This window comes from Microcaecilia unicolor, chromosome 5 (genome assembly GCF_901765095.1).
Source record: "Microcaecilia unicolor chromosome 5, aMicUni1.1, whole genome shotgun sequence".
Taxonomy (NCBI): domain Eukaryota; kingdom Metazoa; phylum Chordata; class Amphibia; order Gymnophiona; family Siphonopidae; genus Microcaecilia; species Microcaecilia unicolor.
Window position 1 is genome coordinate 113,255,953 of NC_044035.1, and position 22,758 is coordinate 113,278,710.

The following is a 22,758-nucleotide window of genomic DNA, read 5'->3' on the forward strand; positions in this document are numbered from 1 at the left end:
CCTCTGTGCTTGCCCCAAGCTTTCTTGAATTCAGATTCAAGTCATCGTCTCCACCATCTGCTTGAGCAGGCCGTCCTATGCATCCACTATCCTTTCTGTGAAGAAGTATTTTTACTCCTGAATTTATACCCTTTTATCTTTATCCTATGCCCCCTCATTCCAGAGCTTCATTTCAATTGAAAGAGATTTGCTTCCTGTGCATTTATGCCACAGAGTTTTTTTAAATGTATCTATCATCTCTCTCCAGCCTTTCTTCCAGAGTATACAGATTGAGATCTGCAAGTCTCTCCCCATATGCTTTATGATGAAAACCATAGACCATTTTAATAGCTGCCCTTTCCTCCAGACTCTATCTTGTTTATATATTTCTGAAGGTGTGGTCTCCAGAATTATACATGCTACTCTAAATGAGATCTCACCACAGGCTTAAGCAGAGGGGTTGTCGCCTCCTTTTTCTTGGTGACCTCTCCCTATGCACCCAAGCTGTCACTTTTTGTACCTTCTGGGCCAACTTAAGATCATGAATCTTGTGACCTTGTGCCCAGTTGGTTCTTAATAAAAATTAAAAAAAATATATCTATCTATATATAAAATATAATTTCATCTCACATACTGTTCTACTCCCTTGCATTTTTGCAGCCCACATGCATGGCCCTGCATTTTTTAAGCATTAAATCTTAGCTGCCAAATTCTAGACCAGTCTATAATATAATTGTATGTGAGTACCTTTCCTGGAGTCATTTTCAAAAATGAAAGTGTGTACTTATTTAGAAAATTCTGCCAAATCCATGTGAGTGAAAAGTTGGCGTCTATTTTTCACCACCCTAGGCAGTTATAAAATTATGCTCATATTGTCTTGTTTACAGCTATGAAGATCTTTGTAACTACTAAGAGTTCTAAAAGTCAAGGAGTGGAGGAAGCCTTGAAGAACCGTAACTTTACAGTGGGGAAGATGAACACAGAGATCAATGAAATAATTCGTGTCCTCCAGCTCACATCTTGGGATGAGGATGCATGGGCCAGCAAGGTAACTTAACTGCTTTTGTGCTAGGTATACGAGTTCTCTTCTGTGGGTTGAAAAGCTGCCTAACATGAACTGAAATATATATAAAGAGCTATTGAATAGCTCATTGTAGCCAAGAATTTTTTGGGTGGTTTCTGTCCTTCATTCTAAGGACACCTCCATCTTTTAGATTTAGGGCCCTGTTTACTAAGTCACGCTACAGGCACTTTAGCCTTTCTAGCGTGTGCTAACCGTATAAAGATAGCCATAATATTCCTATGGGCATTTACATGATTAGCATGCACTAAAAACACTAGTGCACCTTAGTAAACAAGGCCCTTAGTAGTTCTTTCTGTACTTCTTATGTAGTTGATTTATTATGTCTTTTACCTGGTTTACATTTCAGCCTACACAAAGGAAATAGGTAAACCACACAAATTAATCCTACTTCTAGCCTTGATTTTTTTAAATGGTTCTAAAAATGGATCTCTCTAGCATTCAGTAAGACATTTAACAACAAGACATCTTGCTTATCCTTTTATAAGAGGAGGTTTGCTTTAAATAAAATTAATCTTTATATACTGGCTTTATTTGTAATATTTATTGTAAATATTGTAAAGCCTCCAAATCATGCACTCCTGGGCAGATGCCTTTCAGTTAAAACTCAACGCAGAAAAAACCCAATGCCTAGTACTTACCTCTTAACACAATACAAGCAAATTCACCACCATCAACACACCAAAATTAAACCTACCCATTTCAGAAACCTTGAAAATTCTTGGAGTTACCATAGGCCGGCACCTAACGCATGCGAAAAACACAACCAAAAAGATGTTCCAATCAATGTGGAAATTAAAAAGAGTACGACCATTCTTCCCGAGGACAGTCTTCCGTAATCTGGTACAATCATTAGTACTCAGCCATCTAGATTATTGCAACTCACTCTATGCCAGCTGCAAAGAGCAAATACTCAAAAAACTCCAAACAGCCCAAAACACGGCAGCCAGACTCATATTTGGAAAACCAAAATACGAGAGTGCAACACCCCTACGAGAGAAGCTACACTGGCTCCCACTCAAAGAACGCATCACGTTCAAAATATGCACCCTAGTACATAAAATCATCCATGGCGATGCTCCAGCCTATATGTCAGACCTGATAGACCTACCATCCAGGAATGCTAAAAAATCTTCTCGCACATTCCTCAATCTCCATTTCTCCAGTTGTAAAGGTCTAAAGTACAAACTAATGCATGCATCAACCTTTTCCTACTGCCACGTAACCTGAAAGTGGTCTATGAATTGACCAACTTCCGGAAACTGCTAAAGACCCATCTCTTTGACAAGACATATCACAAAGACCAAGTCAACTGAATTTCCCACATTTACCCTGAATGTAAACTATTACCTTCTGTTTTTTTGCTTTTTTTTTTTAAAGTCCCACTACTATGTACTACGTCACCATACAAACCAATTCCTTCTGTATTACCAAATGTCTACTCTCCTCATATTTCCATTATCCATGATGTATTGTAAGCCACATTGAGCCTGCAAAGAGGTGGGAAAATGTGGGATATAAATACAACAAATAAATAAATAAATAAATAAAAATAAATAAATAAGCACTGTTAGATTGTTTTCTTAAAAGGCCTAGCCCTTCTCCCTTCCTGTGAAAATTGAGGTATTCAGAAGGGGAACTGAGCAGAGCTAGATTTGAATAGGTAACTACTACTTCTACTACTTATTTTCTGTAGTGCTACTAGAAGTATGCAACGCTGTATACTACATATGTAAGAGACGGTCCCTGCTTGACAGAGCTTACAATTTAATCAAGACAGACAAACAAGACTAATAAGGGATAAGGGAATTACAGACATGGGTACTGAACAAGTGAATAGGGATTAGGAGTTAAATACAGCCTCAAAAAGGTGGGCTTTTAGCCTAGAGGCTTTTAGCCTAGATTTGAATACAGCCAGAGATGGAGCTTGACCTACTGAGTCAGGAAGTCTATTCCAAGTGTACGGTGCAGCATGATAGGAGTGGAGTCTGGAGTTGACAGTGGAGGACAAGGGTACAGATGAGATATTTACCCAATGAGTGGAGTTCCCGGGGAGGAGTGTCGGGAGATGTAAGAGTGGAGAGGTAGTGAGGAGCTGCAGAGTGAATGCACTTGTAAGTCGATAACAGGAGTTTGAATTGTATGCAAAAAAAGATAGGGAGCTAATGAAGTGAGCATAAATAAGTCATGCAGCAGATTTTTGAATGGATTGAAGGAGAGAGAGATGGCTTAGTGGGAGACCTGTGAGAAGCAAGTTACTGTAGTCTAAGTGTGAGGTGATAAGGGTTTTGGTAGTGTGCTCAGTAAGGAAGGGACGAATTTTGGTGATATTATAGATTAAGAAATGACTGGTTTTAGCAGTCTGTTGGATATGTGCAGACAAAGAGAGGAGTCAAGGATGACTCCAAGGTTATGAGCTGATGAGATAAGATGAGAGCATTATCCACAGAAAGAGAGAATGTGGGTAGCGGCAAGGGGGAAGATAATAAGCTCAGTTTTGGCCATGCTTAGCTTCAGATGGTGGTGAGACATCCATGCAGCAATGTCAGACAGGCAGGCCACAACTGCGGCCTGGATTCTTGCTGAAATTTCTGGAGTGGAGAAGTAGATCTGGGAATCATCAGCATAAAGGTGATACTGAAAACAATGGGAGGAGTTCAGAGCACCAAGGGAATAAGTATAGATGGAGAAAAGAAGAGTTTCCAAGACAGAGCCCTGAGGTGCCCCAACTAATAGTGGGATAGAAGTGGAGTAGGATCCACCAGAGCATATATTAAAAGTGTGATGGGAAAGATAAGAGGAAAACCAGGAAAGAACAGAACCCTGAAATCCAAGTGAGGACAGCATATCAAGGAGTAGGTGTTGATCAACAGTGTCAAAAGCAGCAGATGGGATCGAGAAGGATGAGGATAGAATAGAGACCTTTGGATCTGGCCAGGAACAGGTCATTGGAGACGTAAGCAAGGGCTGTTTCAGTTGAATGTAGAAGGTGAAAGCCAAATTGAAGTGGATCGAGAATAGCTTGAGATGAAAGAAAGTCAAGACAACAGTGGTGAACAGCACGTTCAAGTAGCTTGGATAAGAAAGGGAGGAGGGAGATGGGGTGATAGTTGGAAGGGTTGGAAGGGCAGGTAGGGCCCAATGAAAGTTTTTGGAGGAGTGGCTTAACGACGGCTTGTTTGAAAGCATCAGGAACAGTGGCAGTGGAAAGTGTGAATGATTGAGGATATGACAGAAGGGATGGCAGTAGGAGAGACAGTGCTGATTAAATGGGTGGGAAATAGGATCAGAGGAACAGGTAGTCAGCTTGGAGGAGGAAAGAAAATGTGCAGCTTCCTCCTCAGTTATTTCAGAAAAGGAAGAAAAAGTGTCAGGGATTGAAGGAAAGTTGACGAGATGGACTGGGGGAAAGAGAGGAGGAGGTGTTAATCTTGTGAACCTTGGAGGTGAAGGCACTTTGAGGAGAGAGTTCAGTGTGGGAAAGAGATGTTGAGGTTTTGAGCCAGGAGTTTGGCAAGTGAAAGAGCAGACTGGAAGGAGGTCAGCAAGAATTTGAAATGTATGCAGTACGCATGGGCACATGATTTTAGCCAAAGATGTTCAGCAGATCGGGAACAGGAATGTAGGTAGCAAATGTTTTGGTACGTCTTACAGAATGGGGAATGGGAGGAATGACAGTATCCATAGCAGAGGAAAGAATAGTATTATGGGAAGAGACAGCTTCATTGACAGACTTGGATAGCATAGGGTTGATAAGAGGGTGGAGAGAGTGCAATAGTTAATAGCCTAAAGATTCCTAAATGTATTGGTGGAGATTGGACAGGACTGGGGGTGGTGTTTAAGTGTGAAAGTTATCAGATGATAGGGGAAAACTGAGGTGCAGATTTGGAGAGAGTAGTTGGAGAAGAAGTCTGGATCAAGACAGTGGCCATTCTGGTGAGCAGGGGTAGTGGAGCACAGCTGAAGATTGAAAGAGGATGTTAAAGTGAGAAACTGAGAGGCATAAGAATTGGAGAGATCATCAGCATGAGTATTAAAATCCCCAAGAATGAGGGAAAGAGATGAAGGTTCGAGAAAGAAAGCCAGGAGTCAGTCAGTCAGTGAGAAAGGAAGAAAGGGACTTATCAGGGGGTCGATAAATGACTGCTACTTGGAGAGGTAGAGGAGTGAATAGACTGAGTGAAGAAAAACAGTGAGACTGAGGTGGAAGAAGAGGTTGAAATGTACAAGAGGGTGAGAGAGTAGCCAGACACCACCTCTGTGTCCAACCGGGCGAGTTGTATGGGAGAAGAGGTAACCTCCATGACACAGGGCAGCAACTGAAGCAGAGTCTTCAGGGCAAAGCCAAGTCTCGGTTACTGCAAGCAAATGGAGAGTATGAGAGGTAAAGAGGTCATGGATGTAGGAAAGCTTGTTGGAGACAGAGCGGTCATTCCACAGGACACATGAAAAAGTCAGAGAAGATGGGGAAAGGAGAGGAACAGAAATAAGATTGGAGCCATTGTGGTGTGTCCTGCACAAGTAGGGTGAGAGCTGATTTGGAGGGCCAGGATTGGGATTGATATTCCCAAAAGAGAGCAAGAGAGTAAGCAGAAGGGTAGGAGAGGCATGACAACAGTGATGAAGATGAGATGCAGTCAGACAGAATGGAGATGGTTGAATGAAAGTCAAATATACTAATTAATAAAATTTGGTTTTAGCTTTACTGTGATCCAGTCTCTGGGACTCCTGGTTTTGTGCCCACTTTTCTGTTTGTTTTACAAAGTATCCGTGGGTCTTCTTTGAGTTCTCCACGTTTTGTGGATTCTCTATTGAATGAAAGGAAGAAAATGTTGAAGCTTGAAAGCTGAGAAGGGGGAAAACAAAACAGAAGGTGGGCATTGGTTTCAGATGGAGAAAGAAGGGATAGTATCAAGAAAAGAAATTGTACTGGAGCCATTGAGAATAGGAGAAAATAAAATAAAAACCTGTTAATAAAATATTTTGGCGCATAGCACCTGGAGTGGAGACCCTGAGTGGATCGGGGTGGACCTGGGAGTCACCCCGAAGAATGCTGAGTGGAATGTGCAAATGGGCTGCAAGACTTCCACAGCACCTGGTAGGCGGCCAGAGGGAGTGCTGGGCACTTGGAGCAGAGGCTCTGAGTGGATCAGGGTGGACTTGGGAATCACCCCGAAGAACGCTGGGAGGAATATGCAGATGGACTGCAAGACCTCCACAGCATCTGGTGGCCTGTGTAAAGTAAACTGCTACTCTGAATTCAGCTCACCAAAGCCTGATGTCTATATCATTAAAATCAGTATTTTATTTTTTATTTTAGTTTGTAGAAGTAGTTCAAGGTTAATTGCATTCTGATGCAATAGGTATTTTCCTGTCCCTAGAAGGTTTGCAATCTTAAGTTTATACTTGAGGCAATGAAGAGTTAAGGGGTAAATTCAAGAAAGGTTGGCTACAGTTAGGCACCAAATGTCTTGGCACTAAGCAGCAGTTCTATAATGGCAATTCCGCGCAGAACTGCCTTAATAGAATACTAGCGTAAGTACTCATTTTTGCGCCTAATTGTAGGCACGATCATTTAAGCACTAGCATTTGCACCTGCCTTTGAGCTGGCCTAAGTACTGGCAGCTATGCATGTTAATGATCAGTATTCTGTAACATCGTGCCCAGCTGTTTGGCACACCCCTGACCTGCTCAGCCCATAAAAATTAGGTGTTTCATTTATAAAATGTAAGTCAGTTACATGCTTAACTACAAATTTTTGCCAATTAGCACTTGTTAAGGCCAAATTATTGGTACTTAGTGCTAAACTGGCACTATAACTGAGCGCCATTTAGAGAATTTGGAGGTAAGTGACTTGCTCAGGTATATCAGTGGGATCTGAACCCTGGCTTTAATTGTAAGTTTTATAAGTAAGCATACAATTTATACAGATTGTATGCTTACAGAGAGAGATTGTACAGACAAGAAGACTAAATTGACTTCTCTTCCCTACCAGGGCAAAGTTGATGTACATTGGCAGGGCAGTGAAGGGAGCATTTACTTCCACACTGCCTGAGTTTTACTTGCTATGTTATTTTTTTTAGAGGGCTTTTCTTTTGTAGTGCTATAACTTCAGCATCTTTTGAGAAGCACTAAATCTTACTAGAAAAATCAAGTCACATTTAGTGAAAAGCAAAAGCCACTTTGCAAAACTTGGTTTTACATTTGGAGATGGACTTAATCCAGCTTCTGCAGGCCACAGATCATGAATGCATCATTTCTTGGTCTACTCTAGATAATTACTAGAACAATTTGATTATCATCACACAGAAGGATCTTGTGAGACCAGGAAACTGGGAATCAGAATGGCAGACATTTAATCTTGTCAAGGGACAAAGCAGTGTACCTAGGGAAAAATAATTCCAGCTAGCGGTACAAATGCTGGTTTTTGAGCTAGGAATTGCCACCCAAGAAAAAGATCTTAGTTAGTGAGGACAGTACATTGAGAATTTCAGCACAATGTGCCATGGCTGCCAAAAAAAGCAAATAGAATATCTGAAAAGGGATGGAGAACAAAACAGAGATTATTATTATGTCTCGTATAGGTTCTGGTGTGATAACACCTTGCTACAACCAGAACCGCACACACATCTCAAAAAGGATATAACAGAATTAGGAAATGTTCGGAGAAGGGTGACAAATGATAAAAGGGATAGAACCTCAACTTTATGAAGAGAGACTAAGGGGCCCTTTTAGTAAGGTGCGCTGAAAAATGGGATTGCTAGTGTAGGCTTGTGTTTTGGGCGCGCGCAGATCCATTTTTCAGCATGCCTGTAAAAAAGGCCTTTTTAAAATTTTTGCCGAAAATGGATGTGTGGCAAAATAAAAATTGCCACGTGTCCATTTTGGGTCTGAGACGTTACCGCCACCCATTGACTTAGCGGTAAGGTCTCACGTGTTAACCGTGCAGTAATCGTCTACGCACGTAGAATGATGATTACCGCCTGGTTTCTGCTGTTTGCCAGAAAATAAAAATTATTTTCCGGCGCATGGAGCAAACGTATGTCAAAAATGAAATTACTACATGGGCCACACGGTAGCTGGGCAGTAACTTCGAATTCACGCGCATTGGGTGCGCATAGGCGCCTATGCAGCTTAGTAAAAGGGACCCTAAGTAGGCTAAGTCTCTTCAGCTGAAAGAAAGGAAAACTGAGGGGTGGGGGGATGTGATACCAGTTTATAAAATCATGAATGGGTGGAATGGTTCTTCGAAAGTTTAAACAGCATTAAAACGAGATGACACTCCATGAACCTAATGACTAGCAAAGTGAAAACAAATTGTAGAAAGCATCTTTTCATGCAGCACATTATTAAGCTGTAGAAACTGTTGCCAGTATATATGGTTAAAGTGACTAACGTAGTGGGAGAGATTTGGGCAAGTTACTGGAGGAAAAGTCTATAATTGAGCCAGATAAACAAATGTTTTCTCAAATCTATCTCTAGAAACAAGCCATGAGAAAAGAGATCACCTTTTTGGGGTCTGCTGATACTTGTGACCCAGACGGCCACGGCTGGAGATGGGATGCTGGGCTTGATGGACCTTAATCTGACTTGGCATGGCTTATCTTATGTTCTTATTCATTTGTCTAGGGCATAAGACTGTAGATTTATGGAATTTCTCCCCCCTTTCCTTCAGGAAAGAGGCATGTGCCCTGCCAGATTGTGAGATTGACCCATTTTCAGGCCTCAGATAAGGAAGATACCTTTTGGATAACCTGGTGTTTTCCTTTTGTGGGGAGAACACTGTACTGACCCCTATGTTCTTCACTTTTTTTTATTTTTTGTTACATTTGTACCCTGCGCTTTCCCACTCATGGCAGGCTCAATGCAGCTTACATGGGGCAATGGAGGGTTAAGTGACTTGCCCAGAGTCACAAGGAGCTGCCTGTGCCTGAAGTGGGAATGGAACTCAGTTCCTCAGTTCCCCAGGACCAAAGTCCACCACCCTAACCACTAGGCCACTTCTCATTCTGGGATGGAAAAGTGTATCCAGGCAGAGGAAAGATTCCACTAGGCTGGCCAGGGTTCATTTCCCCCCCCCCCCCCCCCCCCACTTTTAGGTCCCTGCCTCTTCCTCTCTCTTACAGACACAGGGATGTGCAAGTAATTGAGGGAGTTCTGCCCCCCCCCCCACCCCCATCATATTTTACTTGTCTTTCTCCACCTGAGTAAGTGGGGAGGAATATTACTGATTACAAGCAATGTGAGCTGATCTATCAACCGTTCACATCTTGTATTCTTTGTAATCTGATTGACACTAATATTTGTATTAGAGAAAAAGAAACAAATCAGTGGTTCCCAAACTTGGTCCTGGAGGCACCCCAGCCAGTCAGGTTTTCAGGATACCCACAATGAATATTCATGAGAGAGATTTGCATGCATTGCCTCCACTGCTTGCAAATCTCTCTCATGAATATTCATTGTGGGTATCCTGAAAACCTGATTGACTGGGGTGCCTCCAGGTTTGGGAACCACTGCCTTTTTTTTTTAATTTCCATTTTACTCACACCTTTTTCAGTAGCAGCTCAAGGTGAGTTACATTCAAGTACCCTGGATATTTCTCTGTCCCAGGAAGGCTCACAATCTAAGTTTGTGCCTGAGGCAATGGAGGGTTAAGTGACTTGCCCAAGATCACAAGGAGCAGCAGTGGGATTTGAACCGGCCACCTCTGGATTGCAAGATTAGTGCTCTAGCCACTAGGCCACTCCTCCTTCTCTGATGGAAGAGGTTCTCAATTTTGTTTTCTTTCATGGTCTCATACTTGTGTATATTCTGCATTACTTGCTGTTGATAGGAGGTTAATTCAGAAATAAAACAGCCAACTTGTATGGAAGTATACAGTACTGATAGATTATTGGAACTTGCCAGGCTGTTGTAGAGACACCGTGACCAGCTCTAAGACCCAGAGGATACAAAGGCAGACTGCAGTTTATGGTAATTGTACACAATGGAGGGAATTCAGTAAACTGCGCCAAAAAAATTCAGTGCTATTCTTTAAAGGATGTGCACCTTATATAGAATACTGTTTAGTGCGCATCCTGTGCCTAACTTCTGGGTCACTTATACTGTAAATCACAACTCCCACTGCACTGTAAAAAGGGAATGATGCATTGTTAGCAAATTCTGTGTCACTCGTGACTGATGGGGGGGGGGGAAAAGCCTCAAAGTGTCTGGGTGAAAAACGCTACCACAAGCAACCTGTTGATCCCGTTGACCAATCACTTGGTCTTAGGAGGATCCACTTCTCATCATGGGCAAAAAACCACCCCAGAGTCACAAATGAACAGCAAAAGAGAAATGGTCATTCGGAAACATCCTCATTGATCCTATTGCTCCTAATATAAGTTGCTGCTATGTATCAACCAACTCTTCATCTACATGAATGAAGCTCAAGATGAATGGCAAAGTACTTAGCTTATATTAGACAATCTGTTAATGTCCATGGTTGCCACAGCTTTGTTACCCCCGACCAACAATGGCCAGCATTTCGCTGTGCTCCTTACAAGCTCTAGCTGCTTCAGCGTCCGCGTGGGGAACAGATTCACAATAGCATCTCCAGCTTAGTTGACTGGCAACTTCTGGGTGCCAGACTTAGGCATTCTAAAACTAAATGCTGGCGCCCACTTTAGGCACAGTTAGGCAGTATTATGTAATTCTGCATGCTATATTTTGGAATGCCCGTGGCCACGCCCCCTTTTGAAATACACACCATGGGGGTTAGACACTGTGCCTTATAGAATAGTGTGCATCCAGATGTGAGCGCAAATTTTAATGAGTGCCAATTAACATCAGTAATTGGTTGTTAGCACCTAATTATTGATGGTTCAGAGTTTGTGTGCATATATGTTGGAAGTGCCCCCAAAGTTGGGTGGGCAACTTTGCGCATCATGTATAGAATCCGGGGGAGTGTAACTTGTGTTGTATTTCAACAGCATTTAAAGTAGCTTGCAGAGAAACTCATACATGTTAAAGGCATTTGTAAAAGCTTTTTTTTTTTATGAATCTTGTCTATTGAGCAAAACAGCAGGATACATAGTAAATATAGTAGACAGTACATCTCAAATAGATATTATCCAAACTTACAAAATCAAACATTATTTATAGACATAAAAGTTTTGTATTCCCCCCACCCCGGAGAAAAAAAACCTTACCCCCTCCCCCTTTACATCCAAACTTCCCACCCCTCCCCTATTCTACCCTTATCCTCTGTGATTCTCTGCCCAGCTAAGAGTTCAAAATCTTGCTGCGTGCCGTTGGAGTGAGTGAGTCCCAAAAAGGAGCCCAGGTTGAACAAAATAGGTCTCCTTTCTTGGAGGCTAATTCAGAAGTTCCTGACCGTTCTAAACAGCGAAGATGTATCAGAGAAGAACGCCAGTGAGATATTGTAGGTCCATTGGAGTTGAGCCACAATTGAGGAATCATTTTTTTTTTTGCCATCAGATCTTTTAAGAAAAGCCTTCAGACCTCGTGGTGTAGGGCCCAAGATGTGAAAAATGTTAAATAGCTGGGTGGGTGATGGGCACCAGTTAACATTCCAAAGCTTCGAAACATGATGAGAGAGGTTTGTAAAAGCGTTTAAAAAATATCTTTATTAAAACCACACAATACCAAGAAAGACACCAAAAGAAGAAATATAACAGTACATCGTAGTGATTTTTCAAGTTTCATCCCTCCCACCACCCTCTACCCACCACCCAAAGAACAGGTGCTACAATAGTCCAGATTGCACATGCTGTTTCTAAACAGCAGTCTGATCTGCAATTAATAGCAGACCAAAACCTTGTCATCCCCTCCCCACCCTCAAATCAGTACTTCAAGTTGGTTGAATATCTTTTAATGTGCGTGTGATTCTCTGTGAGCTTAGAAGTACTGCTGATCAAGCACTTGAGAACAGAAGCCCTATTTATAGACTGGTCAATATTTTATGTTTGAACAGCATGTTACATTTATTCATCACCATTATCTGGAGAGGTAGCAGCACTGAATATACGTGGACAGGGTGACCATCACACTATCATCTGTATAGCTCCGTAGTTTGTTATGTCAGCCACTTTGCTGTCATAAATTAATCAGCATGACTGTATGGATAGTGAGTGAATATTGAGCTATCCATAGAGTTTGAATGCCTGTGCTCCACAGTCATTCCACCTCAGCACTATCTGAATGTATAAACCCTCTATCTGGATAGTGCTGGAGTGGTCTATAAGCATTTTTAGCACCACTATCCAGATAGAGGGTTTATATATTCAGCAGCCTCTGCTAAACATGTATAGGTTTTTGAATATTGAACTGACCATATTTTGCCACAGAACAGAACTTCACTGTAAATCATTGCCTGAAAGCAAAAAATGTTGCACGTATGGGAGATGCAAAAGAGAAAATGAGAAGTGAAACGTTTATTGTGATTTGTTATAAATCACCAATATTTTTTTCTTGAGATATGGCCTTTCTGAAATCAAAACAGTTTGTCATACACAAAGATCTGACAGTAATGTAATGAAAACTCTCATTTCATGCAAAAATTGCTCAAGATCCTTGCTTTCAGGTGATGATATGATGATTCCAAGTAACTTTCTACAGTTTTTGTAAGTGAAGATACTGAAGCTTTTTTGAGAGAATGGAGTGTGTGCTATTGCCATTTATGGGATACAAACTGTTGTAGGTGTGTAGGTTTTACTGTCACACAAATGTCTGATTTAAAAGTGGTTTCCGTCTACAAAATAATTCCACCCCAGCCTGTTACTTTGCTTTAAGATACTTTGCTGCCATTTTTTTTTTATTTCCTCATTATGACTACTTTGTGCATCTTTGTTTTTGTTCTATTCCCTTCTTGTTCTTTTCTCACATTTTAGAAGGTAAGCCTTTCTTCTCTGGCTTCTACTAAAGCATGGTGCTGAGTTTTTCTGGTGCTGTGTGTGCTCATTTTGTGTGATGCCAGTCGTGCAACACTGTATGTCAAAATCTGAGGTCTCTGTGTGTAGATCATTCTATCCTGGTTGCTACGGCTTCCCAAGTTGGGTTTACTGAACACTGGATTTTAGGAAATGAATTATGAAAGCTAGATGTTAAAGGTTATTTTTATTTTTGTCAAACAAGTACATTAAAAGATATTTAAATACCCACATACTGCATACAATAAGATCAGCTTTGAAAAGTGACTTTATGTGCATAGATGTCATGTCGCTGTCCTCTGAGGTACTTAAGAGAATGGGAATAACCTCCCTAAGGGTTTGGATGCTAGAGCTGGATCAGGCAATTGGGCCTCTGCACAAGCCTGTGGCTAGCAGGCAGTGGGGCCTTCTGGCGTTCGAGGGTAATGGGGAACAGTAAATTCTGGATCTGAAGCTTGCAGTGAACAGGTATAGGCAGGCAGCAAACAGAAAACTTGGAGCAGGAATTCAGCACTAACCAGTCAATAGGAGACCTGAAACTGGAACTTTACAGCATCAAGTAAGGGAAAGTTTGGAAGTGAGGACTCTGAATGCAGGAGGTTCAGTGGCAAACGGGTTGCTTCCCCGTCCCCTTAGCTGTTGCCTTTTGACTGAGCCTTTTCTAATCCTGAATACTCAAGAGGCATGGCCAAGAGAACTATGTGGCACAATCTGGTTTTCTGTTCTGGCTGGTCTGCTGGTTAGGACTCCCATCCTGGGCCTTGTTCTCACAGAAATCTTGGGTCCAGATATGGCAGTAGCTTATCTCTAGAATCAGAGGTTGGGCCAACAAAATTATACATTTCTTCAAAGAAACAAAAAGAAAAAAACTTTGTATTGAATATCATTTTCAGGGTTCAGTTAGAAAAAGTTTGATTTTGAGAGCATGATTTGAAAACCATAATTCTGCCAGTTCTAGGACTGTGCTTCCTTTTCGTTTCAGCATATTTGTGTAATTATGCATGGATAAATCGGTAATTCTGCAGGCAGATTATCAGAAGAGACGAATTTGGCCTGGAGAGAGGGAATAAGGTCCCAGTGACACATGAGCTCTTCACTGCCAGTGCTGGGCCAGCAGGATATCCAAATTACTGACAGCCATTTAGGAAGGAAGGGAGAAAACCCATCAGGACAAATGATTCTTATGGAAATGACAGCATAGTAATAGCACAAGCAATTGTATGGGATCTGTTCAGATGCAGAACTTATTTTCTGTTTTTGTCTTCAAGGGTTGTTGTTTTTTAATCTGATTTCAAGCCTTTTCTCTTCATGGTTGGTGTCACTGATATCTGTGACTGCTCTTCTTACCCTGTTTCTGCTCCATGCTTCTATATCTATATATAATATCCTTGGGCTCAGTGGCGTCTGTCTGTCGCCAGCCTGCCGGAAGACTCCGGGTCTCCGTGTCTATAGCTATCATCCCTATAATAGAACAGTCTATGTGGGCCAGCTGATGCCATTGTGATAGCTCCATCAGCCCACATGGCTTCAAGAAGGGATGAAAGAGCAAAGGAGGCAGTGTTCTGGCTTCTGGCGACTGAAAAGTCTCTCGAATTGGGGGGGGGGTGAAACGTATCCTCCTGTTAATTTCACCAGGGGTCAGCTAGTCTGATATTCTTACTGTATACCCAGTAGGCGCTCATATTCCTCAGTGTAGAAGATAAGGCATGGTTACTTTGGAAGTAACTGAAAAGCGTACTGAGCCAATGCACATTGTAATTGGATACGCAAAACTATAAGCATTTCAGCTAATTCTGAGAAACATACAGATGAAGGAATTCGCTGAATTACTTAGGGGCCCTTTTACTGAGGCTCATAGGTGCCTATGTGTATCCAACACGTGTCAAATTGGCACTACCACCCAGCTACCGTGTGCCCTAGGCGGTAATTCCATTTTTGGCTCATGACCAAAACACGCGGTAGAAAATATTATTTCTGTTTTTTACCTTGTGGCGCTTACCCAACAGTAATTGTCAGTTGACGCAAATTGAATGCTTACCGTGCGGTTAGCAGGTGAGACCTTACTGCTAAGTCAGTGGGCGGCGGTAAGGTCTCAGGATGAAAATGGACCCGCGCTGGTTTTAATTTTGCTGCAAGTCCATTTTCTGGCACAAAAAAATGCCCGTTTTCCAGGCACGCTGTGGAAATGGACCAAAACATGCGCCTATACCAACGAAGGCGACTTTTAGGCGTACCTTAGTAAAAGAATGGGCCTTGGGCTGTTTGAAAAAAGTGTTCATGCTTTACAGTAATCTCTAAGCATTTGAAGCTTGATGCTCAGTCCTCAGTGAGAATGCCCTGCCTTCCCACTTTACTTGGTGAGAAATGAAGCCTGCAGTAAGTGCAGTGACTAAGCTGGCTATCTTGCCAGAAGCTTGAACTTGCTTTACCAAAGAAGGGCAAGCAGGAAAGGACTGCAGATTCCATGAAACAGTTCAGTTGGGAGTAGCAAGGAGAGGGGACGTGACTCAACATTAACAGCTTCAAAATAAGCAATCCATTTATTTGGAAGTTGTGCATGAAGATACAGAATAACTAAAGATTTTGGTTTTAAAGGTGCTGAAATAAACATTTGTATAGTTTTGTAATATTTAATTGCTTTCATGTAGGTGAAGTAAAAATATATAAAAACAGAGTGAAATTGTCCTCTGTAGTGTGGCAGAGGAGTAATTCATGCTTGGTTTTCCCTCTTAATGTTGTTACTCCTCCACCCCCACCTCCCACCCCATAATGGTTTAATTAGATAAGAATAGAGTAGCTTTCTTTTGGGAAAATATTGGCTGCTTCTGGAGGGTATGGTGCTCTCCTGCAGTAATTGTTCCTGCAATATTCAACAATTTGCCACTGCGCCATCCCAGAGAACTGGCGTTTTTTTTTCCATTGTATTGAGAGACTCTATTTTAAATGTACCAGCATTTTAATATTCGTCCTCGCTGAACATTTGAGTGCATTAAAATTGGCAGTTCTTCTTATATGCTTCGATTCTTCATAGCCTGGTTTATCTTTATCCAGGGATGTCCCTGAACAATAATTAGTCATCACACTTGCCAAGCCTTTCCATGTGCCTATGCTGCCCCCTCCTACTTGAAGCTGGCACTATGCAGGTTCCCCTCAAAGTTTTTTTTTTCCCCTGAGCTATTTCTCCCCATTTCTTAAATATCATCAGGATTTGTAGAAGTTTCTAACTAGTTGCTCTTCCTTTTTGTGAGTTCATGGTTGGATCACTCAGAAGCCACCTTTTTGAAATCCCTCGCTGCTCCTCCCTCCCCATGTTCTCCTAAGATCACTTATGCTCTCCCATAGAGCTCATAGCTACATCTGACTAGCCTCGGCCGGGTATTTGTCCCAGAGAAGGACATGAGAGGGGGCAGCAGTCGCCCTACTTCGTAGTTGTGGTGTGACCTTTGCTGTTGAACAACCCATCCTACTGTAAGAAGATGAAACATTAAAAAAATCTTGATGATTTTGATTTTAAAATTAAAATTTTATATATACCATCAAATTTTTGACCATCTTTTCATTTAGTTTGATAATAACTCCCATTTCCTTAGTGCAAGGTGAGAAGCCCTTTATGTAGATACTAGTAAAAGAGGCCCATTTCAGAGCAAATGAAACGGGCGCTAGCAAGGTTTTCGTCGCCAACACCCCCCCTCCCTCCCTCCCTGGCCAACCCCTTTGTTGTTCTGCCATTGCTCCGCCCCCAACGTCATGACGTTTGACGCGAGGGCGGGGCCCGGAGCGATTTCCCACCCCGCCTCCCTGCCTCTCTCCCTGCCAACCCGTTCGTTGTTCTGCCATTGCTCCGCCCTCGAGGGCGGGGCCCGGAGCGATCTTGGTGGCTTCACCACCACGAACCTTCGAACCTTTTTGAAGGAAGTCAGGGCTTGGCTTCACTGACGTCCGTGTCTTCAGAACGTTGAGGGTGAGTTTTATTATAGTAGATTACAGTATGTGGAACTTCAGCCTGTTGAACGTATGTGGATGCAGTAGAGTTTTCTGGATATTAGCATAACTCAATCTAAATTTTCTTTAAATTTAATCTTTACTGTTTTCTAGATTCCTTGTAGGCCAAAGTAGAAGTTGTTGCTGCTTTTCCTCCCTAATAACGTTTTTGGAACTAGAGCTCAGGATAACTGTTCTTCTTTTAATAAGAATGTTACTGCTTTGTTCACTATTTGTAAAACGGGGTGCAGAGATAACCGATATGAGTCACTTTCCTTATGATGTAGCCCTTAGTTTTTTGGGGGGAGAGGGACAGATTTAAAGAATAGAGCTGGCATTCATGCCGCTGGAGTCAGGACCGTGTGTGCAGAAAGCAAGAACACTGATACAGAGCTCCAGTGAATTCCTGTTTCTGTTCCATGTTTTTCTTCAAAGGTTTTCCTGCATTATATAGTGGCTGGAAGTCTAACTCGCTGCCTGACCCTGACCTTGACCCCAATGTAAGAAACTCATAAGACAAAAAAAAAAACTTCCCCTGTCATCCATGACTGATTGGTCAGCTGTTGGGTAGAGTTTTGGTTTCATTCCCTGGCGCTTTGACTAGAAAGGTTTTATTTTGTTTAAGGCCCAAAAGGCAACAAGGAATGTCTTCTTGAATTCCTGGCCCTTGAATAATGGAGGAAGCATGTGACCTAATAAGCAGGCCCCTCACCTGTATGGTGGGAGAAACTGTTTAAGGCACTAGGGTAAAAATGTTCTAAATTGTGAGTTATTCTGTGTCTGTAAGCGCGAGTTCATAAGCAGGGCTGGTTGTACCATGGAGTGACTGTTTTTCTCAAATGGTTTTGCTTTTTAAAAAGTCCCTGCTGGATTATGCAGAGAGGCTCTGCACATGTCTCTGTATCACTCCACATCCTCCCTCAGGCTTAACTAGAAAAACTTTGTCAGCTTCCTCTTTGAATCTCTCCTTAGAGAATTAGTTTTGCATGAGTTTCTTTTTTTACCACCTCTTGTGTTTTTTGCAGTTTTGTTAATGCGTTTTGAGTATATATAACAGAATGAGGTGCACTAGTTTTGAGCTCTAAATTTTGGCCCTTCTATATTGTATAGCTATGTCTAGGACTATATTCTCTAGATGCTGCTCTTCAGCTATTCTTTGAGGAAAAGCGCTTGATGGATTGGAGTTCTATCTTGGTGCCCTCTTGTGGCTAATAAGTGTATAGGTATGATGAATTGTAAGCCACATTGAGCCTGCAAAGAGGTGGGATACAAATGCGATAAATAAATAAGTGTGCTGGGATGACAAACACCCCTTTTGCTTTCCTGACTGTTCCTCAGTTGCAGAGTTATTTTCAGTTTGATGTGGATCTCTTCGAAGTGGTGGGCAGTTGTGAAGGGTCCTTGTGAAACCAGTCATAGTTTTGTTTCTTTGTCTGTTTTTTATTTTTTATTTTTTTAGTTGTTTATACATACTCAAGCATGTAAGTGAGCTGGTAGTATTGCTATGATCTAAGCTCTTTTTAAAAACCCTGACATTTTATTCTGGTCCCTTGTGGGGGGGGGGGGGTTTAAATTTGTAAGTGCTGCTCAGGTTTCAATTACTGCTTTAATTTTTTCATTGCCTACCCAGGATAAAGGGAATTTGCATGCGGAGAGGTGGAAAGGAAGCTTTGTCTCAGACTGAACAAACCCTTGGAATTCAGATGCTGCTATGTCACCCCTGCTGTGGCAGCAATCCCTCCCTCTCAAATTCCTAATTTAATCAACTCAGATAGTCTCACCTCTTTGTAGGTCCATTGCCAGGAGGCTTGACTGCACTGAAGCAAAGGCAAGCAGATGATCAAAAGCACTCTAAAATAGCGCTGGAACAGCGCAGGGCTTTACCGCACCGATGATCAGAGATAATTGCATGCAAATTTAAGCACGCAATTATCTCTGATCATGGGGTAGAAGTGCAGGAGAATTGTGCCTGAGCATGCGCTCAGCACAATCCTCCCGCACTTGTTTGACAGGTCTGGGCTGGAGGTCCCCAAGCAACGGGGGCTGGAGGTCCGGCGGACCTCTGGTCCCCCCGACGACCCCCTCCCCCAGAGAGGTGACCAGCCAACCCCCCCCCCCCCAGCGACAGGAGTATAGCCCCACCCACACCCAACGCATCCCAGGATACACTGGGCGGGGCTGGGTGCCGCCATTTTGTGGCATCGCAGGAAGAGGAGGGAGGCAGGCTACCCTCCCTCCTCAACACACAAGGTAGTGGGGACTGGACCACCAGGGGTCTCCCCACCGGATCTCCAGCCCTCCATGAACCTGGGGGGGGGGGACCTCCAGCCCTCTGTCGCTGGCAGGTTTGCTGTTGGGGGGATTGGGGGCCTGCCAGCATGCAAATGCATGCTGGACAGGGCTCACCATTCCTCCCCAATGATCTGCAAACCCTAACGCCAGCTCGTAGCTGATGTAGGATTTGCCGCAGCCAGAGAGCCAATCTTTGACGCACTGGCCGCTGATCATTGGGGATGAATATATTTAGCCCTGTTTAGCATGTATTTGCATGCTAGTTGTGTTCAGAGCCCTCAAGCGCACTGTTTCACACGCTCGAGGGCTCTGATCATGGGACGTTAACAAACGCCAGCGCTAGTATGGCGCTAACAGCCTCTAGCGCCAGCGTTTGCTTCTGATCACCCCCCTGTGGGTGCTCTGGGAGAATCACAAGACAAACCTCAGTCTGTTGGCAGCATACAGTGCTACGGAAGAATGGTGGTCATTTGGAGAACTGCAGGGGGAGGGGGGCGGTTTTCTTAAAGAACTGTTGTATATTGGCATTGTGAATGGCTTCTTGAAGACCAGTGCTGTTCTGCTAAAAATGTGTTCCCCTTTTTCCTTTTTTAATTTTTATATATTATTTCAGTGCATTCATTGTAGAGACAAATAAGAAGAATATAATTGTGTGCATCTAACAAAAGGAAAATGAAGTATTTATTCATATATACAATTTTAAAAAACATCTAAATGTTAAAAAAAATAAATAAACATTTAAGCAACGTTCATAAGCTCTCAGTATTAGGAGTCATTAAAAAAAATAATAAAAATTCAAAGCACACCAATAGCCAGGACAGGAGGAAAGTACTAAAGGAAGAAGAAAACATCTCAAACGGTTTACAGTACGTCAGGCTATAAAGTCCCTGAATAAATGTATCTAGTTCAGAAGATTCAGTAAGCATAATGTGTTCCCTCTTTTTTTTGTTTCTTATCTAATCTTGGATATTCCAGTAAAAAAAAAAGTCCATATGGGACCAGGTCTGGCCTTATCCTATGCTTCACACTTTCAACCTCTACTGACTTATGCAAATGAGGCCCCTCAGTGAGTCTCTGCACAAGGCCTCATGTCCCTCTGCATCCCCTGTGGGCTGCCTCTGACCCAGAGCCAAAACCTTAACTGACAATTGAAGGATCCCCCTGCATTTTAGGAGAACGTACTAAATTAACACAAATCCGCTTCTTGCTTCCCCCGTCTGATTTACTATGCTAATGCAACCAGGTCCTGAGGTATGGTAGTTTGCTGTGATTATAGTTACAAGTACAGCTGTTTCAAAAGCACTAAGGAGGCACACTTCTGCACAGTGCTTATGCAGGTTCCAGTTCTTGATGTGTTTTGCGTTGTGGAGTGTTTATGAGCTACAGTCCTGCATGTTAGAATTGTTTGCTGTAGTGAAATATTGTGTGGTGGTTAATGTCTTTCAAAAAAGGTTTTGCAAATCATAACATCTTGTGAACTGTCTTCCATTTGTTTACAGTTCAAACTAATTTTTATGTAATTACAATTCAGTGTCTGTAGCATTGGGTTATGTTGTTTTATGTGCACTTGAAAATGCTTACAAAAACTAATTTTGGGAATGCTTTCTCTCCTTGCTGTTTTTCTATGGGTGATAAAAGCTGCTTCCTTATCCTAACCTTTTTTTTTTTGGGGGGGGGGGGGACAGAGAGCTGCTGTGTGGGGGCCTGATAAAGCTATAAACATTTTTAAAGGAAAGTTGAGCAGTTCATTTTTAAAAAGACTTTATGAAATGTTTCAGCTGTTTTAAGTCCTTTTTATTACAATAGTTCCTTCTTCAGTCTATCATATGAGTGTGTGGTTTGGTAATTTGGTTTAAATCAATTCTCTCCTTGGCACAGGACACTGAAGCTATGAAACGAGCTTTGGCATTGATTGAGTCTAAGCTAAACCAGGCTAAGGGCTGGCTGAGGGATCCCAATGCTCCCCCAGGTACGTAAATGACTATCACATTGTGTACTTGAAGCCCTATTGACTATGAACTGGAGAAAAAAAATAAATAAAATTGTGTCTTGGGATGCTTTATACATTTGCAGCCCGCCTATAAGCTTGGAAGACATAATCTGAGCTTGTATATAAAATCTTATTTGAGCACAGATCTATGCAGAAATAATAGCAAAACTTTATTCTTTAGAAGTTGCAGAAGAATGATCTTTCTTTATGGTCCATGTTAACTGATGTCTTATTGAAAGTGTCATCAATACATTTGCAGAAGTATTTTATACTAAGATTTTAAACATCTGTTCAACCAGAGGTACAGCCAGCCCTCTGATTTTATGGGGGCCTAGAGGTGGACTGAGAGGGTAACATAGTCCCTCCTTTTCTCCCCACTGCATTAAAAATAACATCTTTGCTGGCAGGGATGCCGAAGCCCCCACCATCCAAAGAAATTTCCTACTGAGCTGCTCCCTTCCTCTTTGTACTGCTGCAGTAACCAGAAAGTTGGTGGGATGAACTGAGCATGCACAAGAAGTCCTGGCGGTTGGATGCACCCTGCCGACTTCCAGGTACTGCAGCAGCGCAAAGAGGAGAGGAGTGGCTCGGCAGGGAATGTCTTTGGTTGGTGGGGCTTTGGGATCCTCGCCAGCTATTGTGCAGGTTTGTAGTGGGCCTGAGCCCAAAGTTGGGAGGGGTTGAGGGCCAGGTCCACAAGCCCCCCCCCCCTACGCCACCCCTTTCAGTTCCTCTTTAGATGACCATTCAGCTGTTAATGCAGCACTGCAAAGCAGCGTTAGCCATTTTGTGAAAAGAGTGCAGGCTGCATATTTAAAGAGCAGTTATTTTTTTTCTTGCATATTAGGAGATGCTGGTGAACAAGCCATAAGGCAGATCTTGGATGAAGCTGGAAAAGTTGGAGAACTGTGCGCAGGCAAAGAACGCCGAGATATTTTGGGTACTTGCCGAACGCTAGGGCAGTTGACTGATCAATTGTCTGACCTCCGAGCTAGGTAAAGTCATGGATAAAAGAGTGCCAGCATGCCTTGATGGAGCTGCTTAGAGCAGCAGTAAATCATTTGTGAAAAACTGAATATCTTGGTAATATGTACTTGAAAGGATTCTTGGATTTTATCATCATCTCTTTCTAGCTTCCTTCTGGTCCAGGCTGATGGTGATGAAGGGGCTCGATGGAGTATCTTTATGGCTGTGGCATAGCCAGATGGCAAATTTTGGGTGGGCCAATGGGTTCAATGGGTGGGCACAATGCATTTTCTCTTCTTGTTCTGTCCCCCCCCCCCCCCCCCCCCCCCGACCTTAAAATTTAAATACCTTAGCAGGAGGGATTTCCCAGGCCTTCCCAGCTGGAAGTAATCTGAAGCCTTCCATAATTCCAACCTCCGCAGTCACTGGCAGTGTTCCTGAGCCTTGTGACACTCTGCATGCTGAGCTCTCCCACATGAACTGAGCATGTGCAGAGTACCACTGACTGCCAAGGTTGGCTGAGAGGAGTTATGGTGGGT

General features: G+C 42.6%; 1 protein-coding gene across 4 annotated transcripts in view; it reads left to right on the forward strand.

The window, feature by feature from the left end:
* VCL (vinculin) overlaps positions 1-22,758 on the forward strand; it is a 233,391-nt gene that overhangs the window by 130,820 nt on the left and 79,813 nt on the right. For 2 of the 4 annotated variants that reach the window (XM_030203202.1, XM_030203205.1), the window contains exons 6-9: positions 867-1,027; positions 4,047-4,049; positions 21,142-21,232; positions 22,101-22,248. In XM_030203202.1, the coding sequence (XP_030059062.1) occupies positions 867-1,027; positions 4,047-4,049; positions 21,142-21,232; positions 22,101-22,248 (403 nt within the window). The remainder of the gene's footprint in view (positions 1-866; positions 1,028-4,046; positions 4,050-21,141; positions 21,233-22,100; positions 22,249-22,758) is intronic. The other 2 variants (XM_030203204.1, XM_030203206.1) reach the window with 1 other exon arrangement.